General features: G+C 40.6%; 2 protein-coding genes across 3 annotated transcripts in view; one reads left to right on the top strand and one right to left on the bottom strand.

Moving 5' to 3' along the window:
* Positions 1 to 17,498, top strand: part of ift22 (intraflagellar transport 22 homolog (Chlamydomonas)) — a 45,822-nt gene extending 28,324 nt beyond the window's left edge. The window contains exon 6 of one of the 2 annotated variants that reach the window (XM_061295638.1): positions 16,051 to 17,498. The gene's annotated coding sequence lies outside the window, so the exon portion shown is untranslated. Of the gene's footprint in view, positions 1 to 3,104; positions 3,225 to 16,050 lie in introns of those variants that run through there. The other variant, XM_061295637.1, reaches the window with a different exon arrangement.
* Positions 8,422 to 19,669, bottom strand: kiss1ra (KISS1 receptor a). The gene is made up of 5 exons (XM_061295612.1): positions 19,378 to 19,669; positions 16,042 to 16,166; positions 10,788 to 10,923; positions 10,462 to 10,700; positions 8,422 to 10,340 (listed from the first exon to the last, which is right to left on the bottom strand). Exons 1-5 carry the CDS (start codon positions 19,667 to 19,669, stop codon positions 9,960 to 9,962), a joined length of 1,173 nt encoding a protein of 390 aa, XP_061151596.1. The 3' UTR covers positions 8,422 to 9,959.
* Positions 19,670 to 23,398: the final 3,729 nt, after the last annotated feature.

Here is a 23,398-nt window from a genome sequence, read left to right on the forward strand (position 1 = left end):
CTGAGAGAATGATATTAATTCATGTTGTGTAGCTTCTGGTGTGTGTGTCTGAGATGGACAACCGCTTGAGTCATGGCAAGGTGTTCGTCAGGGTGTGACTGGAGTGACTCAGCTACAAGCTATGCTCTCTTTCTTCTGCTTTAGTGAATGACTCACAGCTTCCACGGTATGTGGATATTTTGCCATTCAAATAACTGCTTCCAAAAAACACTTCATTTCCCATTTGTTTCCCAAAATAATGAAAATAACACATAACTAGGAAGCCATTTTCATGTCTCAGAAGAATTTCTCACTCCAACTGCATTTGCATAATTCTTTTTCTCTCTTGAATGCTTCCTAAACAAACAAACAGTGCAGTCGTGTCTTGAGACACAAGTTGCATTTGTTCCTTGACCGTGCATAACTCAAAAATGCAAATCGTGGGAGCCCAGTGAAATGAATAGGCAGGGAGAAGCCCACCTCTCGTGTTGGTGAGTCAAACTTCATTCTGAACCATGATGTGTGCAGCAGACTACATTTGGCGGCCTATTTAGCTTGAGGCCGCACTCGCTGTCGGCTATTTGAAATTGACACTTTAAATGTGTTTGGCTAGTGCGAGTGCTCTGATACGCACTTATGATCGGTACACTTCTCCTCCTACAGCACACTTTGCCGCCTTCAGCAACAGAATGGAACAGAATAGCCATAGAGGGGAGAAAAAAAAAACAGGTTTACTGGACGCTCGGCTACGAACGGGCACATTAATGTGATATTTATTTATTCTCTCACCAGTTATTATGATGAATTCTAGCTTGCATAATAGTAATAAATCCAATGGCCAGAAATCCCCTTAACATTCAGACAGCACTGAAAGTTATTTTCTGTATTTGGAAAAAAAAGACTTGATACTATGTTTACTAATTTTACAATACTTTGTCTTTTGACATTCAATTTTACAACAGAAAAAAAATCTGATGGCTGATTCCTGGGAGTGATTTTAGAAGCGCTAATGTTGCACACACGTTTGCATTCAGTGCAACCAATTAGGACAGGATGCACGTTTCAACATGTTTGCCTCACACTAAATGAGACACTCGTTGAAAGGAGAGCAATGCGGCATGAACAGGAAGAGGAGAGCAAAGCCGACATCCCGACTCGGGAGGGTAGTTTGTTGTGGTACATCTTGGCCTTCAACGACGTTGACAGGGTTGAGGTTTTAAGCGAGAGTTCAACTTTCAAACTAGGATTTCAACTTTGGGTGTTTGTAGTTTTGTGTGTGTGTTGAACTATTAGAGGCCCTTAAAGTGGTGGGGAGCCCCTTCCTTCCTTCCTTCCTCCCTTCCTTCCTTCCTTCCTTCCTTCCTTCCTTCCTTCCTTCCTTCCTTCCTTCCTTCTTTCCTTCCTTCCTTCCTTCCTTCCTTCCTTCCTTCCTTCCTTCCTTCCTTCCTTCCTTCCTTCCTTCCTTCCTTCCTTCCTTCCTTCCTTCCTTCCTTCCTTCCTCCCTCCCTCCCTCCCTCCCTCCCTTCCTTCCTTCCTTCCTTCCTTCCTTCCTTCCTTCCTTTCTTCCTTCATTCATTAAGCGCTCCATCCTGCCAGCAGCAACTTGGTTGACAACTTGAGTTGTTCAAAAATTGTTTTTTGATATATTTTACATGTATATAACAGCATGTTAGAATAGGCCTCTTTGGCACATGTAATTAGCTAGGTAGCTTGACCTATCCCGTTATATCGCTGTAACCCTTCTCTTGCTTCATTAGCTTTCTCTTCTCTATGACACTCTCTGCAAATACGTAGAAGTGGCTCTCAGTTAAGACTCCAACAGGGGTGTCAAACTCCTTTTTTTCGCGGGCCGCATTGTAGTCATGGCTTCTTTCGGAAGGCCATTGTCAACCCGAATAAATGTATGAGCACCTCATATGATATACAGTAAAAGCTACAAAACAAACTGACAAATAACTCGTTTTCAAGATTCAATAGTTTTTATTCGCCATGTTTGAGTGTGCCAAACAAGGAATTTGACTTTGGTAAATCACAGCCTCTGTTCAACATTTAGGTGACTAACAACACTCAGGACATGTGAAAAATGGCAAATATTCTCAAACATCCCCTGATCTTAAACTCCCAAGAGTGCAAGGAAGAACTCAAAACTCCAGCTAGGAGAACTGAGAAACCTTGAGAAGAGACCACAGATGGGAAGGTCCCTTATCCAGGATGACCAGGCTGCAATGGATGCAGAGAGGACACAGTACAAACAGTGTAGACAAATTCAAAAAAGGTGTGGAGAGCAGGATGTTATTGCACAGTAATGACTCTGAGACTCTAAGAGTGGTGTGAGTTCATCAGAGCAACAGCCTGGGGGAAGAAACTGTCTCTGTGTCTGGTGGTTTTGGCGTACAGAGCTCTATAACGCCGTAGTTCAAACAGACTGCAACCTGGGTGAGAAGGGTCTGTAGAGATGTTCCTTGCATGTTTCCTGGTCCTGGAAAGGTACAAGTCTTGGATAGATGGGAGGTTGATTCCAATTATCTTTTCTGCAGTCCTGATTGTCCGTTGCAGTCTGTGCTTGTCTTGTTTGGAGGCCGATCCAAACCAGACAGTGATGGAGGTGCAGAGGACAGACTGGATGATGGCAGTGTAGAAGGTCTTCAGAAGCTCTCGCGGCAGGTTGAACTTCTTGAGCTGTCTCAGGAAGTACAGCCTCTGCTGGGCCTTCTTCCGGACAAAGTCTATGTGGCCGGTCCATTTCAGGTCCCGAGAGATTGTGGTTCCCAGGAACTTGAAGGTGTCCGCGGAGAGAATAGTATTACTGCGGATAGTGAGGGGTAAAAGTGGTGAAGGGTCTCGCCTGAAGTCCACTGTCATCTCCACGGTCAGACAAGGTCACGGTCAAATCAGACAAGTAAAAACTGGTAAAATATTTTAAAAATATATATATTATTAAAAGTGAAGACTCGCAGAGAAGGCTCCACAGGTGTGTATCGATCTTTCTGACATACATTAAATACCGTTTTTGTCCATGTATATTGCGCAAAATTTAACTAATTTATTGTCCTAAAATCTGGGGTGCGCATTATACATGGGTACAATTTTGTTTTAATTTTTTTTTTTTTTTTTTTTTTTTTAAGGAAATCATGGTTCAACAATTTTTGAAGAAAATCTTGTCACGGATGGAGTGTGGAAAGGAGCAGGGCGACCAAGTGCAGCTTGGACCAGGGTTCATTGGAGGAACTCAAAACACAGACTTGGTAAACTAACTCTAACAAAACCAACAACAGGACTGACCGACAAAGACGTGGAACAAAAAGACGGGGTGACATTACCAAAGACAGGAACAGAAACCTGTGTTATTGTCAAATATTGTTTGTTTTTTAATCTCCATCGCAGACTGGACGTCATACGGAGGCAGTATCACTGCGCATGCGCACTATGGATCCGATGTGAATAGTCCTCTTCTCTTCTTGACTGACAATGAATGTGATAGTTTAATACAATCAGCAAATAACAAAATGCGTATTACAGGTAATATTTAATTTCACAAGACTTTGCCTTGTTCCTTTCGTCTCTGCTGTTCACTTCAAACACGCTCCATACGAACGCAATGCTCTCGTATCAGACGCTTACTCGATCACCTGCTCGTTTGCTGTCACAATGTACCCTACACAAATCCGAAACATTTGTTGTGGCTCCGAGTCACGACGAGGGGCAAGTTTTGGTTTCCAAGGGTGGTTTTATTCCTCTTCAACGTCTCTCCCATACAGAGCCGGCTTTTTCACATGTCCGCACGCCTTTTTCACATGTCCGCACTGATCGCGGTGGCGCCTTTACGGGCAGTGGGAGAAATCAACGCCAACAAAAAAAAATACATCCAGCCTAGTTAAGACCATACCAAAGACTATAAAAATGGGACCCATTGCCTCCCTGCGTGTGTTGGGACTTAAAAAAACAAACAAAACAAAAAAAATTGGGTGCGTATTATACATGGGTACAGGCTTTTTTCCAGCATCGACATGCCATTTTTAGGGTGCGTATTATACATGGGGGCGCATTATACATGGAAAAAAACGGTAGTTAAACTGTGAAGACTGCTGGTAATTACTGTTAGCATAGCGAGCATTAAATATGAAGAACTGGGAATAAACCTAACAAGCAGATGCTGAGTCGAAAAAAATGCTCCTGTCGTTTTAAACAAAGAAAGCTGACCACACCTTACATGCAAGCGCTAGTTTGTTTTTCTGCCGTAATGATATAATTACAGCATTAAAAAAATCAATTAATTGGTTTGATTGTGCAACACAAAGTTCACACGTTTGATACAACTTCACGTGTGACGAAATACATTCCTGCACTCATTATTGCCTCCACCCAATGGCTTTTTCATGGGAAGCCTGAAAAGGACATCTTCGTAACCCTGTTGGTGTGTGTGTTGTGTGAAACATTTGATTTGTGCCTCGACTTGCTCGTGACATGGTTGCTGCATTTTAAGTGCATCCTGGCACTCTCAGCGATAATCATTGCACTGAGCCAGGTGGATTGGTATGCTGTGTTTATTTTTTATACACACACGCACGCACACACACACATACACACACACACACACACAGAAATGAAGACTATGAACACACATTGACACGAACTTTTGAAGACAGGCAGAGGGTAATATGCAGGCCACGTTGTGGATGTGATTTTTTTTTCACCATTTTAATTGCTTGAACTCAGTCTAGCAATAAATTACGAGTCGGCGGGCCATGCAGGTTGTGTGATCAAGCCTCTCCCCCCATCCCAACATTTCCAACAACGAGCCAAACGTCTAAAACGCCGCACCCATATAATATTTATTTGCTCCTTTATTTTTAGATCAGTAGCAATGAAATTACTTTCTTGAAAGAAGTCCCTCGCCGCCTTTATGCTGGTGATAGCGCCATTCCTGGCGCGGTTTCCTGCACGTGTTGTGACGTCAGTGGTGGAGAAAAGCTTCTTTGTATCCCACCGCCATCCATCCGCTTCTCCATTACTGCCTTTGACAATGATTTTCCCTTCCAGCCCCAATCTGGGAAAAGCAGAAAGTGCGCCACTAGCAGTCGAACATAATGTTAAGCAGTAACATCTTGGTTAAAATGGAGTGCGGCTGAGCCTATGTATTTTCAATTTGAATTGTAAAATACCGTTTTTTTTTCGTGTATAATGCGCAAAATTTAACTAATTTATTGTCCTAAAATCTGGGGTGCGCATTATACATGGGTACAAAAAAATTTTCTTTTATTTATTTATTTTTAATTTTTCTTTTTTTTTTTTTTTTTTTTAAAGAAAGTCATGGTACAACATACGACCGCAATGCTCTCGTATCAGACGCTTGCTCGATCACCTGCTCGTTTGCTGTCTGTCACAATGTACCCTACACAAATCCGAAACATTTGTTGCGGCTCCGAGTCACGACGAGGGGCAAGTTTTGGTTTCCAAGGGTGGTTTTATTCCTATTCAACGTCTCTCCCACACAGAGCCGCCTTTTTCACGTCCGCACGCACGGGGTGCGTTTATGGGCAGTCGGAGAAATCAACGCCAACAAAAAAAATTACATCCAGCCTAGTTAAGACCATACCAAAGACTATAAAAATGGGACCCATTGCCTCCCTGCGTATGTGACGATCATTGGGACTTAAAAAAAAAAAGAAAATTAAAAAAAATTCATAAAAATTGGGTGCGTATTATATACATGAGTACAGGCTTTTTTCCAGCATCAGCATGCCATTTTTAGGGTGCGTATTATACATGGGGGCGCATTATACACGGAAAAAAACGATAGTCAAAAATCAAAGAATACGTATTTTTTTGATTTGCTATCATCTCACATTTTTTCTTCACTCTTGAGGGCACCCGTGTTGAAGTTGCTCGCCTCGCCACAATCTCCTATTTCCGCCCCTGTTGAGACAGGACCGCCCCCTCAATACAGTACGCTGTATGGACAGTTTGTTCCCATTACCGCTGCGGTATAACAATTAAGCGACGTATCCAACAATAGTCAACGCGGCATTAACTAGGTCAGCGTAGGTCGGTTTGTGCCAGTAGGATTTAGGCATTGATTTCTGGCAAGCTTGTGAGCTTTATGAGGCAACGTTTTAAATTTTCTTTTCAAACCACAGAAGCTTCCGTGATCCTTTTTCCGTCAGCTCACTTTGCAGTTGCAATTTGGCGTGCAACTCGTGCAGACCGTGGCGGAATTATCGCCGGGAAAGGGACTTTTCTTGTTGTTGTTGTTGCCATGTGGAATAAATGGACCTTGAAATACCACATGTGGTCGAAGATGTCTAAAATTTGGGAAATTAGGTTAGGTTAAAATTGCTGGAAACAATAATGGACAAATATTGGCGCTGGAGCAGGAGAGTAATTTTTTGTAAATAAAAATAAAGTGAAACTGTTTACGCGAGCTGATTCATTTTAAGTTGCAATAATAGTGTTGACCAATAGATGGCAGATATTGCTGTAGAGTGCAGCTCAACCCAAGATTGTGCTCACGATTCTTGGGCAATAGCAAGCCACAAACAATTTATTATTTCTTTTTCTTTTGCATTGTTACAGCTGCAGTTCCTTTTTTAATGCTCTTTATTTTTGTGGAGTTGATAGTTGATGTCTTAAAGCCTTCAACCTGTCCTTTGATTAATTCGGGGCATACTGTTATTTATGGCAACAGTACATATGCAATTCCTCCAAAGGTATTGGAACAGCAAGGTCAATTCATGAATACGATAAAATAAAATCTGGATATGTGTTTCATATTGCTTGATCTGATCCCCATATGTTTTGAGTATGCGACAAACACAATAGAATTGACCTTTCCGTTTGAATACTTTTTTGTTTGTCTTCTCAGGGTGCTGTTCAAGATTTATACTTACCCTGATGACAGACATACGAGATTAGCATTGATTTAATAGCAGTTTGATAAGCTTTAAATAGAAGCGTACTGAGAAAACGTATTGTCAAACAACAACCGCGTTCGATGGTGTCATTTTAGCTATATGGCGCCCTCTTTAGGAGCCTCAACTTGGTCAGATTTGCATCACGTGCCCTGTGGTAAAAATGAAGCCATTTGCATATGTTCCTTTTGCTATAAGCTTCCTCTATAAGAGTACAGATGTATTTTGTACTAGCCTGCACACTTGGGAAATGGGTTGAGGAAATGTGTGATTTAATGGCATAATTAACAATCACTTAAGTGAACTCTTCAAATGAGCCTTGACAGTCTTGGCACTCAATAGAGTGGCTGATGGGAACATAATAACTAATGCAGACTGGGAGTATCATTCATGTAAAGCACTTTCAATCTTTGTGTGTGTGTGCGTGTGTGTGCGTGCGTGTGTATTTTTTTTTTTATTTCATGGCGACTGTTGCACTTTCCCACGGGGGGCCCCGAGGAAAAGTATCAATCACGCTGAAACGAGCAGATGGATTGAAGTCAAGGAAACATTGAGTCATTTTCCTCACTGACAAATAGACCGCAAAAGACAACGCGGAGACTTTCAAGACACCTCAAGTAAAATCCTTTTCATGTTGCTGGTAAAATTGACTTGTAATAAAATAAAAAGTATATAAAAAGCTAGATTTATATTATTAATATCATAATCGTGACAAAATTACACTTGACTTGTATCCACAAGTTTTCACTTTTCCAATCAAAAGCATCAATATCATGTACATATATTATTTTTATTTTAACTGTCTACACGTGTTTTATATTATAGTTTATTTATTACTCCCCCTCTCATGTTGCGAGTCGTTGGCGGTTTCGAACAATAGGACTTTAAAAATAATCTTAATCTGTTGTATGTTTTTGTTCCTACAAATATCCGAACCGTGAAAAATATACCATACATAATTACATACATACATTATTATGTACACATTTGTTCTTTTGAGTATGTGTTTCACTGACTTGTATAGACATTGTTGGCATACAAAAGAAATATCATAAGAGATGAGTCACTTAGGAGCAGTGTAGCACAAAATTTAAAACCTTCTGGCTTTTCTCCCAACGGCTTTGCAATGAATCCAACCTCCCACATGAGGAATCCTTGCTGTTTGTTTGTTCAATTATTTATTTGTGTCCTTCCCTGTAGCTATTTATCTAGCACAACCTTGAAACCCAGAAGGCACATACAAGCATTTCATTGTTGTTGGAACTTGTTTTTTGTTCATTGATGCTGACAAACATGATGTGAGATTGCTTCACTCTTGATTGTTGTCTTGTTATGACTCGGCAACCATAAAAAAGAAACAAGAATGCTGAAGTGTTGAACCTGCATTTGTGTTTTCTTTTTGTCACCAATCTAATGGTGATCACAGACAAGAAAATCAGGTGTACCATATATTAAAAAAAATATATATATATATATATATATATATAGCATTTTCCTTCCAATAGCACACACGGTGCATTTGTCGTTTGCATTTATTAATTTACTAAAATTGTACTACTTAGGCACTATTTTGCTCACCCACAAGCGTCCTAGAGGAACTGTTTTAACAGTAAAAGCTCCAAAAGCAGTCTACCCACAAATGCACCCTAATCGTACCCTAAAGTTTGAAAAAGGATGAGCCTATTTCTCAGGGACTTTGTAAAAAGGTAAAAGGTACCAAATCTATAAAACATTCTAAAAGATAAAATCACAGAACACAACCACATCTTTATTGTATGTACAATGGTAAATATATTTGAACCTCTGGACATGTGCCAGAAAATTGACAAAGCGTCAGTGTGGATATTACCAATAACATTGAGCATAACTGTACAACAACAGTCAAAGAAAAAAACACATTTGTTCAATAAATATTTCCCATAACTAAGCTTTGTTATTATTGTGAAGGTAAGATTTTATGGAGCAGATGTACACGATAATATGGCATATGTAGTCACTTTGAATAGCAAACTCTTTAAATGGCTTTGATTAACTTTGAATGGCTTTTAATGTTGCATGAGTTTTCAACGCTCTGGGCACTTTGTCAGTCATCATATTTCTCTACAATTTTCTGCCTTGTGTGATGAAAAAAGATCTGATCTGATCTTATCCATTCCACACACTGTATGTGCTATGGCTCAGTTTATTTGAGAAACATCGCTGTGAACAGCAAGAGCATCTTGCTTTGAAGTGCTGCCTTTGTTCGTGTAAATAAGAGCACTCACTCCCGTTCTGGTACCGACTTACAAATGTAGGTCGGTTTGTATCGACTGCTATCGTGTAAAATCATGAAGTCATACAACACTGTAGCTCTAACGTTTTGGCTTTCACATTAAAAGTACTTATCCGCAGCTCACCAGCTCGTTCGTCGCTTGCAAGAAAAAGAAAATGGCAGCTCTTTACCCGGGTAGCTGCCAAGGAATGGTTGAAGAAAACATGAGTGCTTAAATTAGCTCTACTGTGACATCACAGTTGAGCAGCTTGTTTAAAAATACATTTTCAGTATTAGGCAGCTCACATAAAATGTACTTGTTTGTGTAATTTTACACTGAGTTGGCGCTCAAGTCCCATCTCTGTCTCTTTAAAGAAAAAGGACAAAACTTAGCTTTCGGCCGACTTCGGTGTTGACAAATTTGAAGGCTTTACAAGCGTAAACATTGAAACACTCACAGTTGTCATATCTGACTGTTTTCTGAACAGGGCATAAAAAATGACTCAACACGTTGCACAATACAGTCACTCACTTGACCGGAAAAGGGTAAAATGCTTGAATTTGGTCTAAGTATCCAAATGGCTGGCTGTCAGCTTTTCAGTATCTCCTTAATGACAAAACGTCAACTGTGAAACACCGCTAAGTTGCTAACTGGAGTTTGAGATGTGCCAGCAATGCCAAACTTGGCAGGAAAACAAAATGTGCAAATGATTCCAGTGTCCTTTGATTTAATAACATGGTTTCATTTGGCTTTCAAAGCTGTTCTCTCATTTGGAAAGACGCCAGTTGTTCCATTACCTCTCTCCCCTTCTCACATTCCCTCAATTAGCATCGTTATTGTTGTTGCCTTCCTCCGCCGCGACAAACTTGATCTCGGCGTTGGCCGTCCTTGATGCCATGCTGCTGTCCCTGACCTTGTGCCTGTACAGGAAGGGAAAGGTCTTCCAGAAGGACTTCTGAAAGCTGGCGCCCATGAAGCCATAAACAATTGGGTTGACTGAGGAGTTGGCGTAAGACATGCAGTTTGCCCACGTCTTGATCTTGTATGTGGCATATGTAGCACGGAAGTTGGGGTAGAAGGACTGAAAAAGGACAAAGATCTGGATGGGACCCCAGCACAGAGCAAAAAGCAGGACAATAACTACCACCATCTTGGAGACCTTGCTTCTGATTCTGATGGTTCTCTCAGACAGGAGCTTGACCTGAAGATAAATACTGTGTTACAGAAACACCCAAGAAGAATCCTTGGTTCAACCTTTGCTGATTCTATAACCTGGATGATTGAGAATCAAGACTGAAATATCCCAGTGACCGCATCCATACCTGGTAGTTGTTGTCTACCGGCTCCACGGTAGGTTGGCCGACCCTCTTCACCATCATACCATAGCAGAAGGAAATGGTAAGAACGGGCAACAGGTAGGCGGCGATGAACTGATATAGGATGAAAGCCCTCTCGTGAGTCTTGGAGGGGAACCTTTCCATGCAGTACTGCCTAGGACCATACCAGTACCCCTCCTCGATGCGCTGGTACATGAGGATCGGCGTGGAGAGGATGAGAGAGCCTGAGCAACCCACAAATATGACAATGGTCTTGAGTTTTCAATATTACAAACACAAGCTTATGCAGTATTACGTATTTCAGGACGGACCGATCCAAATGCAGAGGCTGACAATCTTGGCCACCCTGGGTGTGCGGTGGTGGAGGGATTTCAAAGGGTAGACCGTGATGTAGCAACGGTCGCCGCTCATTGCAGTCAGAGTGATGCAGGTTGCTTGGACGGTCACCTAAAACACAGCAAGCATACTCTCAGAGAAAATTGGCTAGTTTGGTGGTCTAATGGTTTATAACACCTTCGACTCTTGACCTTTCATTGTAAGCCCTGTGGAACACCAAGAGTACAGTTGGAGCACCAATCTGTTCTTGTGCCTTTCATGCAGTCCAGGATCCCGAGAATACACAAACTTGCCTCCTATTCCTGACATTTCAGTTTTCAAACTGGTAGTGCGGCTGGAAATTGATCTTACCTTCGAAATCTTCGCCGATGGTTTGATTCTAGTTGACTCTGATGTGATCTCTCTGCATGCATAATAGGCTGCTTCTTTTGAAAGAGCCGGCACAATTTTCCCTGAAGTTTCTACTTTTACGTGCTCGTTCCCAAACCGAGCAAGAAAAAATGGTGGCTGATAATTTTCTCCTCCAACTGACTGCTGCGGGGGGCCCATGATTGTAACTTGTCTCTGAGAGACAAATAACAGACGTTGGGAACACGTCATCGGATTGCCAAGGGCTTTAAAATCACGCTCTGTCATCATAGTTTTTTTTGAAAAGTTTGGGTGGATAATGTTGGAATTCAGTTGGAGTTTTCTCAAGACCACATTTATTGTGTTACCTGCCACCCCTTATTACTCCTGCCAACAAATGAATGCCTCTGGAACTAACAAATTGGATCCCAACTGACGTATTCCCATAGTTGCAGGATGTTGTCATGTGTGACGTCAGCAAGTCTCAAGTAAACTCCAAAAATGTGTTTTGTTCGTCCTTTTTTTTTTTTTTTGCTTTATGGCTTGTGCTCCTCCTTTCCTCTTAAGATCTAATGTCAGCCCTGTAATGTCCCACTCCTCTTATCTGTGAGACCACCGAGTGTGCCGCCATTCCCCTCTAGGAGGCATGTGCAAAAATGAGTCACAGAAAAGGGTCATGAAGAGTTCAAGGATGAAACACCTATAACAAAACACCTTGTTATCTCCAGTCTAATTTAAAGCCACTAAAAAAATTTTTATTACTGTACTGAAGTGGAATTTTCATCTAGCCTTACTTGACTTTGTTGTTCATATTTCTGGCAGCCAAAAATGTTCTTCACCTTACGTTACGTACAATATACGGTTTAACATGATGTCCAGGCTAACAAGTGCTCGCTAACATCGCTTATTAGCCAAAACCACTGAGGTAAACTGAACAAATAGAACCATCAATAAAATACTAGTACATTTAATGTCTGATATTCGAAGATTTTTACATAAGTAATCCCCAACGTGACTAACTTCCACCTTATTTATTTTCTGTTACGATACTTTTACTCAAGTATCGCTTCCAGGTATACTTTATACGTGTGTGGTTGTATCACTCCTTGCGTTTTGAAAGAGAATACATATGTTTTGATCAGCTGCCTTTTCTGCGAGCCTTCATCGTTAATACCAGCAGAATACATAAAAAGGTTTTGTTGAATTATTGGACTTGATCACAAGCCTTTTGAAGTTTGACGCTCATCATGTTATGGATTTTCCACAGTCATTACCCCAAGTGATAATACGCAACACATTATTTGTATGAATCTCTGCAAGGCATTTTCAAATGATCACTTGCATAACAGTCCTAGGAAATCACAATGTTCAATCACTATTTTAGATCAGGGATGTCGGCCACTCGTGTGGTCCTTGGGGATACCTGAGACACCATGTTAGTAATAAACCTTTTTTGATGTCCAAAAAAACATTGTCGCAAAGAACGAACAATTACAGCAGGTGGGCAAAGCAAATATTCTTTTTTCCCTTCAGAAAAACTGTGTTTCTATGAGGACAATACATATGCCCCTCCCCCTTGGAAACGTCCCACACAGCCAAAGAGAGTCCAATTAATTTTATGAACGATAAGCTTTTTAATGCTTTGAGAGAGAGAAGAATACCTTTAGAAAGTGTCTAGTCAGATGATGATAATCCAGCACTGCCTTTTGCTAAAAAAAAAAATAATAATAAATGACTGTGCTGGCTACTTAAGCTCAAATTGCTCACAAAGCTCCTCTGTTCTTTTGGGTGAAAGCCTTACAACTCCAAATGGATTATTAAAGCCAGAATTCATTTGGGAAAGAAAAAATGTCTTCTCTCAATGCTTTTTTCAGAAATTATCCACTCAAGCCACTTTACCGTCTCTTTGAGCCTGCCTGTTGATTTTGATTGGGACAGATAATACGCAAAATTTAACTAATTTTTTGTCCTAAAATCTTGGGTGCGTATTATGCATGGGTACAACAATTTTTGAAGAAAATCTCCCTCGAAATAAAACTTGAAATCACCTTTCTTCTTGTTTGTTGTCAATCGGGCATCGCATTCAGCCATCCTGCCCAACACACTTAGTCAGTAAAATTCATAATTGACGACACATCGTTTGATGCGATGGTGCGATCCTTGATGGTGTGTTATTGTCAAATATTGTTTGTTTTTTAATCTCCATGGCAGACCGGGTATCATACGGAGGCCGCCATGACAGTATGCGCAGAACGGATGCGCAAGACACGTCAGCTATATAAAGAGCGAGAGTTGTTTTCTTCCTATTAGTTTCAATTCACAGTTTAATTAGCAGTTTCAATCAGCAAATAACAAAATGCGTATTACAGTTAATATTTTATTTCACAACACTTTGCCTTGTTCCTTTCTTCTCTGCTGTTCACTTCAAACACGCTCCATATGAACACAATGCTCTCGTATCAGACGCTTGCTCGATCACCTGCTCGTTTGCTGTCACAATGTACCCTACACAAATCCAAAACATTTGTTGCGGCTCCGAGTTACGACGAGGGGCAAGTTTTGGTTTCCAAGGGTGTTTTTATTCCTCTTCAACTTCTCTCCCATACAGAGCCGCCTTTTTCACATGTCCGCACGTCACTTTCCTCTCTTTTCATTTTAACCTAACTGATCGCGGTGGTGCCTTTCTGGGCAGTCGGAGAAATCAACGCCAACAAAAAAATACATCCAGCCTAGTTAAGAAATCACCAGAAAGATCACCATGACAATTGTGAATAATAAATAAATTATTATTATATATATTATTATTATTATAATAATAAATAATTGTGATAAATAACTGGAACATCACTCAAATATTTGTGATCCCGTTGAGAGTCTGACATATTTCTTCGCTATCGAGTTTGCTAGCGCATGCGCAGTGATACTGACCGGCAGAATAACATCCGGTTGTTCCCAAAGATTATCGTTTTTCTGAAATAATTTTACGTTTAGGGAGTTAAGTAGGAGTAAAAATTTGGGTGCGTATTATACATGGGTACAGGCTTTTTTCCAGCATTGACATGCCATTTTTAGGGTGCGCATTATACATGGAGGCGCATTATACATGGAAAAAAACTGTAGTTTAAATGACACAGGTTGTTACTATGGGTCGTGACCGAAAGAACGAGATCCAGGATACAAGCGGCCAAAATGAGTTTCCTTCGCAGGGTGTCCGGGCTCTCCCTTAGAGATAAGGTGAGAAGCTTGGTCATCCGGGACAGACTCAGAGTAGAGCCGCTGCTCCTCCACGTTGAGAGGAGCCAGATGAGGTGACTCGGGCATCTCATCAGGATGCCTCCTGGACGCCTTCCTGGAAAGGTGTTCCAGGCATGTCTTACCGGTAGGAGACCCCGGGGACGACCCAGGATGCGCTGGAGAGACTATGTCTCTCAGCTGGCCTGGGAACGCCTTGGGATCCCCCGGGATGAGCTGGATGAAGTGGGTGGGGAGAGGGAAGTCTGGGAGTCCCTCCTAAAGCTGCTGCCCCCGCGACCCGACCCCGGATAAGCGGAAGAAGATGGATGGATGGATGGATGGATGGATGGATGGATGGATGGATGGATGGATGGATGGATGGATGGATGGATGGATGGATGGATGGATGGACGGACGGATGGATGGATGGATGGATGGATGGATGGATGGATGGATGGATGGAGGTTGTTACTAAAATATACTGTGTCCAAACAAAGAGCGATGCGAAACGGGATTTGTACAAATGGCCATGGACAATTTTGTTTTATTAAGGCACCAATACTATTTCTTATAGCAGCTTATTTGCCTGTATAGCACATTTAGGGTCTTGAAGGAAAACGCTGACGTGGACTATTGCAAAATCATTATTAGATGGAAACCCACCCCACATATTTACCATCTATTTTTTGATTTCATCTTCTAAATTAGGCAGCAAACAACCTTACTTAACTGGAAAGGTCATCGACTGTATCTTTTAATTGGATGTCCATTTAAAGTTTCCCCTGGGGGAGGCAGGTCAAGACCTACCCAACACGGCCTCTCACTAATGGTGCGCTTTCTCAAGGCTTGAAGGAATGGTTGGTGGATCTGTGTAATTGTAACAATACAATCCTGTAAACTGCTGCACTTTGTAATCACTCAGATTCATCTAATTAGAAATGATGGAAATAGTCACCATCAAACTCCGCAGTTAATTGTGACATCATTGTTCCAAGCTGAAACAAAGGCTTCATATCCTTGAGTGAACTTGATCCCACAAACTTGAAGTTGATTTGCCATCTTGCCTTTTGTTTGATTCCATGAAAAGAAACACATTCCGCTCCAGATAACTGAAAATCTACACCAACAATGAAACAGTCAAACTGAGGCTGTCAAAACGTGATAAATTTAATAGTTTCCACCCCATTCTTTTTTTCTGCAAATCTATTGTTTTTATTTGTGTTCTATTGTTTTGTTTTGTTTTTTTCCAAAAAGATCCCCAAATGACTCGGTTTCACTTTTATTGTAACCTTTACTCATGTTCAACTTTTTATAACAACAGCAATTTTTAGGACACATTAACTTTTTTTTTCCGAGTACACAAAGCTAGACCTGCTAGTGTAAGTAAATGTCATGAACATCAGTGAAGTACTTTTAGAGCTAATGCTTAAAATGTTGGACCTTTAGAAGGATTCCGGGAAAGCCGAGTGTGCTGTGCCTGCCTATGTTTTGTGAGCGCAAGTTAAAAGGATGCTTTTAGTCTTTAATGGACATGCTCTGGTAAAGCTAAGAGCGCAAACATAAAAGGCAGAGTAACACAATCATTATATTTGTCCAGAAGCGCAAACTTTTATTGTGTTTGTATTCATTAATGTCTGAGTCTTTTACCTGTTGCAGGAAGGCCACAAATTTGCACATGAAGTTGCCAAAAATCCAACCGGGGAGAGGGTAGAGGGTGGCCGTGAAGGGAACGCAGCACACCAGGAAGATGATGTCAGTCGCAGCCAGATTTGCTGCATGGGGGAGAAAGCAATATGTTAAAGTTATTACATATCGCAATTTGAGATTTGGTGCAGATTTTGCAAGAATTGTGGAAGTTGGCGAGCATGTTTTGCTTCAGTGGGCCACAAAAATAATCATGTTGCGGGCCAGATCTGGCCCTCGGGCCTTCATTTGGACACCTTTTCCCCTGTCGTCCATGACCAACAGATGGCACGTTATTTTTTGAACATATATTGCCATGGATATAATTTGACAGATTCCTTTTATTTTGATTGATAGGAGTACAAAAACAATTATTGATAAGAACTAGTACAGGTATGGGCAAACTACGGCCCGCGGGCCACATCCGGCCCACGGGACCGTTTAATCCGGCCCGCCAACCCTGAATAAATTGTATTATTAAACATTTTTTTGGGTCATTTTGCCTGCAATGACTGCGTTTCCCCAGTAGATGGGGAACCGCTCGCCTGCGCATTTACTAGCGGAAGCCGTGTCAGAAAGCTCGGTGCACACTCACAAGTGTGTGTACGTACTCAGTAGTACGGACATGGTGCACTCGCGCTCTATTTGTATCAGTGCCGAATTTAGAGCGTGGGCTGTGACGACAGCATTCTTGTAATTCACGCGCTGAGCTTTCAGATACAGTTTTACGCTAAAGCCACCCACAAACCTTACCCTGGAATCCTTCCATTAAAATGAGTCGCCCAAGGAAAAGCAAGGTGGACACAGTGCCGAGTGTTTAAAAGAGAGTGGCCAATTTGGCTCGACGTACGCGACGTGACGTTCAGCCACATCAACATCAACCCGTCACAGATAAACGGACCAACACCTCGGAGCTCTCTTAAGAATTGCCACAACAAATTTTACTCCAGACTATGACACACTAGCAAAAAAGGGAGACCAACAACACTATTCCCACTGAAAATGAAGGGGAGGCTCTCAAGTTTGGTGTAAAAAAATGCATTTTGAATATGATTTGTACACATAGCAGGGATTGAAACTAGCGACCATTCTCATTTTCAAACAATGCAGGATGCTCAAGGACATTGATGCACCACCTGTTTGCGACTAATCTTAACCTGTAAAGTTCTTAAGTGTTTCCCGTTTCCTCACCTCTGTTACCAGGTGTTTGCGAGTTAAAACTCTGCTCTGGTTTTCAGATACCCCTCACCGTGTTGCCGTTTTGATTACTTTATTTGGATGTAGGCTTTCACCGATTCTTCAAGATGATATATTTGCTCAGAATGTTTGCCGTTTGATGTGATCTCATAAACTAAACATCTTTCATTAATCTGACCTGCAGGCACTGAAGTGATGGAGACTGTTTTTCATAATAACTGTCGTATTTATGAGAATCACTGATAGCATTTTTTTAGTGTTTTTTTTTTTTAATGCTGTTAATAAATGCATTTGTTTTCAAAAAACTTGTTTGGAATATCCATGCTTTACTACCTACTAAAGGCCAAAATCTTTTATGCAATGACCTTTACAGGTCGCTTATATTACTTCACACAAACACTACGTCCATCTGCTCCTGGTTCGGCCCTCCGGTCCAAATTTAGAACCCAGTTCGGCCCGCGAGTCAAAAGGTTTGCCCACCCGTGAACTAGTATGAAACAATATAGATAATGAGTGTTTTTCTTAATCATTTTTAAATGATGGTTATTAATAGGAATGAATGACAATCATCAATGAATTTCATTTTGGTTTTCTTCCTTTTTTTTATATTTTGCATGACATTTCTTATTATGAATAATAAAACAAAAATTTGATTACTATGCTAAATACTAATAAAAATGAATGAAAATAACCGGTTATTTATTTTATACAAAGAAACACCAACCTGACTAAATTTGGTGCAAACATATTTACAATACTTTATTCCGTGAATAAATTTGACAATGGGTGTTATTGTTTGGCTTGAGCACATGCCTCCAAAAATATCACCACGTATGTCTGGCCCTTAAATGATCGTGGCCCGATAATAAATCACCTAAAATTTCCACTTATTGTTACGGCTATCAATGTTCTTCAAGATGCAATTTTACCTTATCACCACGCAATAAAAACATCTGCATTGACAACTGCATCTTATCATTCCGTAAGCAATTTTATCAGATCGTTGTGGCTGTCAGTGTAATGGGATATCCAGAATAGAATTTCTAATCCCTCTCATCCAATCTTCTGATTTAATCACAATAGTAGCATCCAGGTTGCGCAGATGCTGCCGATCCTACTAATCTAATGTTTGCTGAATAATAAAGCATTTTGTTTCTCCTCCAGGCCTGTGGGGTAGTATTATTCCTACATCGAATTCTTGTCACATATTTTCAGCACACGTACAGCTTCTGCAGGAAAGAAAGGAAGGGGGGGGGGGGGGGGGGTCTTCATAGGGGAGAGTCTTTTTCAACACCTGACACTATGAAACAATTTCATGCATCTCCGGTGAGATCGTGAACAGAAAAGCGATGATAGCAATTTAATACAGAGTATCGATTGCAGGTGTATTGAGTTCACATTTGCATGATTACATGGGGATTAAAATTGTAGACACTGATGTCTTATAAAGAGTGCTATGAGCAACTGAAAGTGTTTTTCTGACTCGAAAATGCATCATTTCATATTTATTCAAGAGTGGTGATACAAGTGTGAAACGAAAGATGTAAATGTCACAGATGACTTCTAGATGTATTAAGTGTAAGCAATAAAAGTATTATGTAATTATAAGCTACATAAAATAGTTTTGTAAATAAACATATTGCTTAGATGCCATCTGTCGCAGTCAGGAGCTTCATTTAGAGAAAATTAGGGCATCTCGGTGCTATGGAACTATGTTAAACGGAGTTAAGGAGCGTCATTCAGACCAAAGTACTTTCCTTTTTTTCCACTGTATTTTCAATCAAGTGTCGTTACACATTTAGTTGAGGGGAGAAAAACATTAAACGCCTCAGGCCTAATAAATGGCTGATCACTGCATTTTCAGAAATCAAACACTGCTGTTTATGAGGAAATACGTATTTTTCATGTAACCTTGAGGTTTTTTTTTAAACCCTACAAGCAATTAACATCAGCTTCTGACTCAAATAATCATGCAGTGAATTTGATGCCCTGCTGAGAGTTAGTAATTACTATATTTTGAGTGTCCTTGCATCCTTGATCCCCCTCTGTGTGTTTCCGTGTGTGTGAGGGGGTGCATGAACGTATGTGGTTTTCTTTGCTCACCTATGTAAAAGTTGGTGGCCGTCCTCATCTGCCTGTGCTTGGAGATGACGTAAATAACCAAAGAGTTGCCCACCAAGCCCACTAGCATGATGAGGGAGAAGAAGAGGGGCACCAGCCAGGCATCAGTAAGAAAGGGGTGCTGCTCGCCGTCCTCCTCCTTGGCTACCTCCCACCCTTGCCGCTGCTCCCCCCCGTCGTAGTCGCATCCCCCCCGCGAGAAGTTTGCCTCAGAGCTGTTCATCCACAAGCTCGGCTCCGTGGAGTTCTTCTCCAAAGAAGAGGAGGGTTGCATTATTGCGAATAAGAAAAAGAAGAAAAGTGTGTGGGGGGGGGGGGATGTCAATCAAAAATATATGAGGAGGGGGATGCCGAGACGGGCACGGGACAGAAATTCCGTTTCAGTTGTAGAGAGCTCATTTTAATAGCTGGGGTGCAACTTTCCATTGGAGTCATTGCTTCTTCCATCACCTCTCGCTTGGTCCATTTGTGTAAACGTGTACCTCTCCACCTTAAAAGTTTCGATTTGCTCAAAAAGACGGGTTGGAATCCGACGTCATCCGTTGGACAGATGAAGGGGGAGCATCCTCCGGCTGTTCTGAGGCGAAGGCAATTCTGCTGGTGGCTTTATAGCAGGAGCACAGGAGGCAGACACGCACGCGCGTGAATGAATGCACGTGCTGCAGAATTGTGGGATAACTCGCTGATGGGAGGGGGGGGGGTCTCCTAGCAACGTTATCCCTCATTCCATCCGTGTCCTATACTTCATACATTGTTAATATTATTATTGGTGGTGTTGTTGTTATATTGCCTAATGAGCAATTTGCTCTGGGTGTAAAATTTTATTTTTATTTTCAAGTTTGTACCCTGCAAAAACGTGCAGGGATTCTTAAATAGGAAAGTGAGAGTAAAGACTTCCTGTAATGTTTCCTAGTTTGAAAACAAAAGCATCAGGTGCCATTAAATGAGGCCTGGTAATGATAATAATGTGTTGGTACTGAACTGCTGGATGTATCAAACTATTTTTCAGTCAAACGTATTACTCTATTTTAGTTTTTAAAATATAATTATTCTATTTTAGTTTTAAAAATATTTTCAGGTGCATCCGTTCAAGTCAGTGTACTTTTGGTCAATATTTGTTACATAAGATGAGCTTTTTGTTCCATTATTTTGGCGTTTGTGTGTGCGCGTGCCTGTACAGTTAGAAGTGGCTATGTCAAATGAACTATCAAAAGATACAGTACTTTCTGTCCACATTGAAGGATTCAATGCTTAACTTGTAATAAAAAGGCTGTTATCATCGGGAACATTGGAGTGGCAACGAGCTATTGTAGAGCAGATAATTGAGGGTGAAGTGAAGCCTCTTGTTCAATCAGGTGGGAGGTTCCACATGTAGCTACCAATAAGTACTTGTGCATTTTTTTTTCACTGGTGGCTACAGAAAATACCTTGCTGCTTTAAATGATGGTGCTTTACATTCATATTACATAAAGGAACAGAGTTGTTATCGTTGATAGTGTTATTAAAGTTTGTTGTAAATTTTGGCCTGCAGGCGTCCCCTTCCCACAAGGGTGAGAAGCGGGTGGAAGAAATTCAGGGAACTCATGCCGTTCTTAACATCTAAGGCCCCATCCCTGAAGATGAGAGACCAAGTGTACTCAGGCTGCGTCAGAAGTAGTATGACGTACGGAAGTGAAGCATGGGCCCTGAAAACAGAACACGAAGTATTGGAGTGTTCAGTCTGCATATTACGTCACACACTTGGGGCTTTTACAAAGATGGTCAAATTTATTTTTGTAACCGCAAGGACATTTCTAGGGAAGAATTGATTTTGATTAAAGGAGAAATCACAATATTGCTTTGTATGATTTGATGGTTTTCCTTTTCCTTCTCGTAATAATTTGTTTTTCGGTCTTGTTATTTTGTGCCTTGGTCTAGAAGAAAATATTAGCATTCTGAGAATGGAGGAAGTGAACTTCAGGTTCCATCAGCGTGAAATAGAGGAAGTGACAGAGAGGGAATTAGTAGTTGAATGTGGTGATAAAAAAAGGGTCAAAGTGGCTGACTTTTCAATAAGCAAAAACAAACTAGATTCAGGCAGGTAGTGAATTTTACATTAAGATATGCTAGCTGGCAAGTGCGGGTATTGTGCGCTGCCAACCATAGTCATTTGTTCATTCGAAAGAAGGATATGCAAGATTTTGTGACTTTTTGAACCAGCTTGTTTATGTCAGTAACTGAATGTCTTTGTTAATATATTTATTTATACCACCATATTTCTTTACATTGTATAGATGCTCTTTTGATACCCCATCTTTACAATCATAAGTTAGCATTAAGCTAACCGACTTCAAAGCAAAACTATGCGATTGTTTTAAATACAAAATGTGTAATTGTTTTTGTTTTATGTTTATTTTGACATTTTGAGCGTCTTTTTGGAATACCATCCCGATTTAATAACTTTTAATATAGATGTCATCACAGCAGGTTTAAATCACTCAGATGAGGTTTGCACATCATCAGAAAGGGACACAAAAAAAAAACAGATGATGGATTGGTATCATGTCTATTTTCCCACCTTGCCTTGTGAAAAGCCCTTATTGATTAATGAACAATCTACATTTTTGAGGCACAATTAATGATGAGGGGAATCGTGGGCAGACGGATTTTCAAAGCCTCACTCATTTGGGACAAACAATAGCAGGAAGCTTTGCAACCAGCTTCTGCATTGAGCCACTGTGCTCAAAAAGATCAATATACCCTCTCTTGCCCACTGATCCGATTCACCAGCGCTCAGGTAGTGCATTCGATAGGCAACGGTGTGCAGACCGAGTTAAACACATGGTTGGGATGGATCTGTAAATAGCACACGTTATTGATGAAACAATTTGTCCTTGCACTGTATGAGCGCTGACTGTGAATTCCCTGCGTCCTTTGTGATATGAGCGCAATCAATAATGACTCCCCTATCACCACAAGGCTAAGTCAAAGCGAGTATCACCCAAATAAACAGTTACCAACACAAGACATTTTTCGTAGAGAAGAAATAATATATGCCTGTGAGGATTGTTATATTATCAGTATCCATGTGTAGCTGCTTGTGTTGCTATCTATGCCATTTTGTATCTGTGCATTAAGCTAGCAAGTTTTTATAAGGCAAAGTTACAAATTAAATGGACAATGGGTAAATTTTTTTGTATTGAAATAAAAAAAAAAACATGAAATGAATGACAGCTTTGTTATTCTTTTTTTGTTTGTTTGTTCATGGTGGACTGAAATACTATGTAAATGTATTTTATATTGTGACTCAATGTATATTTCCAAAGCGTTGGCTGACATTGACAAGAAAAGTGACCATCACTGTTTCATAACAGGTTTTGATACATCCACAAAAACCTCATGTGCATCATGGGCTGATCTACCTGAAATATTATGCAATATCCTGGTAGGTACAGCAGAAAATAACATGATGCTATGCGTGGAAACGGTTGTTTAATGGAGCTTGATGAAGTTAAATAGAAACACCGTGTTGCCCTCCCTCGCATGTGTTGTTAGCCTTGTGTTACAGCACACAAGAGAGGACATTTGTATTTATGCTGTGTTCCTTTGTCAATGGAAATTTTTGAATGCTTTGTATTTGTGCGCACAAGTATACGTCACTCATGTTTTATAACAGTGGATTTATTTTATTTTTTACTTTTTTATCAGGTACAATTCGTGTTAGGTTTTACAACAGTTTAGGGTTAGAAATCGGATTTAGGTTTGGGGTTAGAAATCGGATTTAGGTTTGGGGTAGTTATTGGGGGTTTATAGTCAGAGTCACATTGTATTTTGTTTGCATGATACAAACTTGCTTTTCTCTTGCATAGAAAAAAGCTCTTGGTGTTTACCACTGTTTATTACGGTAAATACGAGTACATATACCTTACTTGGTGTTGAAAACAGGTTGGCACGAGGTCAAGACTCCTCGAATGTTTTATGGGTATCGATATAACACGATGCTTTGAAGCAGCCTGTAATTAAC

The sequence above is a fragment of the Syngnathus typhle genome, linkage group LG13, assembly GCF_033458585.1.
Source record: "Syngnathus typhle isolate RoL2023-S1 ecotype Sweden linkage group LG13, RoL_Styp_1.0, whole genome shotgun sequence".
In the NCBI taxonomy this organism is placed as follows: Eukaryota; Metazoa; Chordata; class Actinopteri; order Syngnathiformes; family Syngnathidae; genus Syngnathus; species Syngnathus typhle.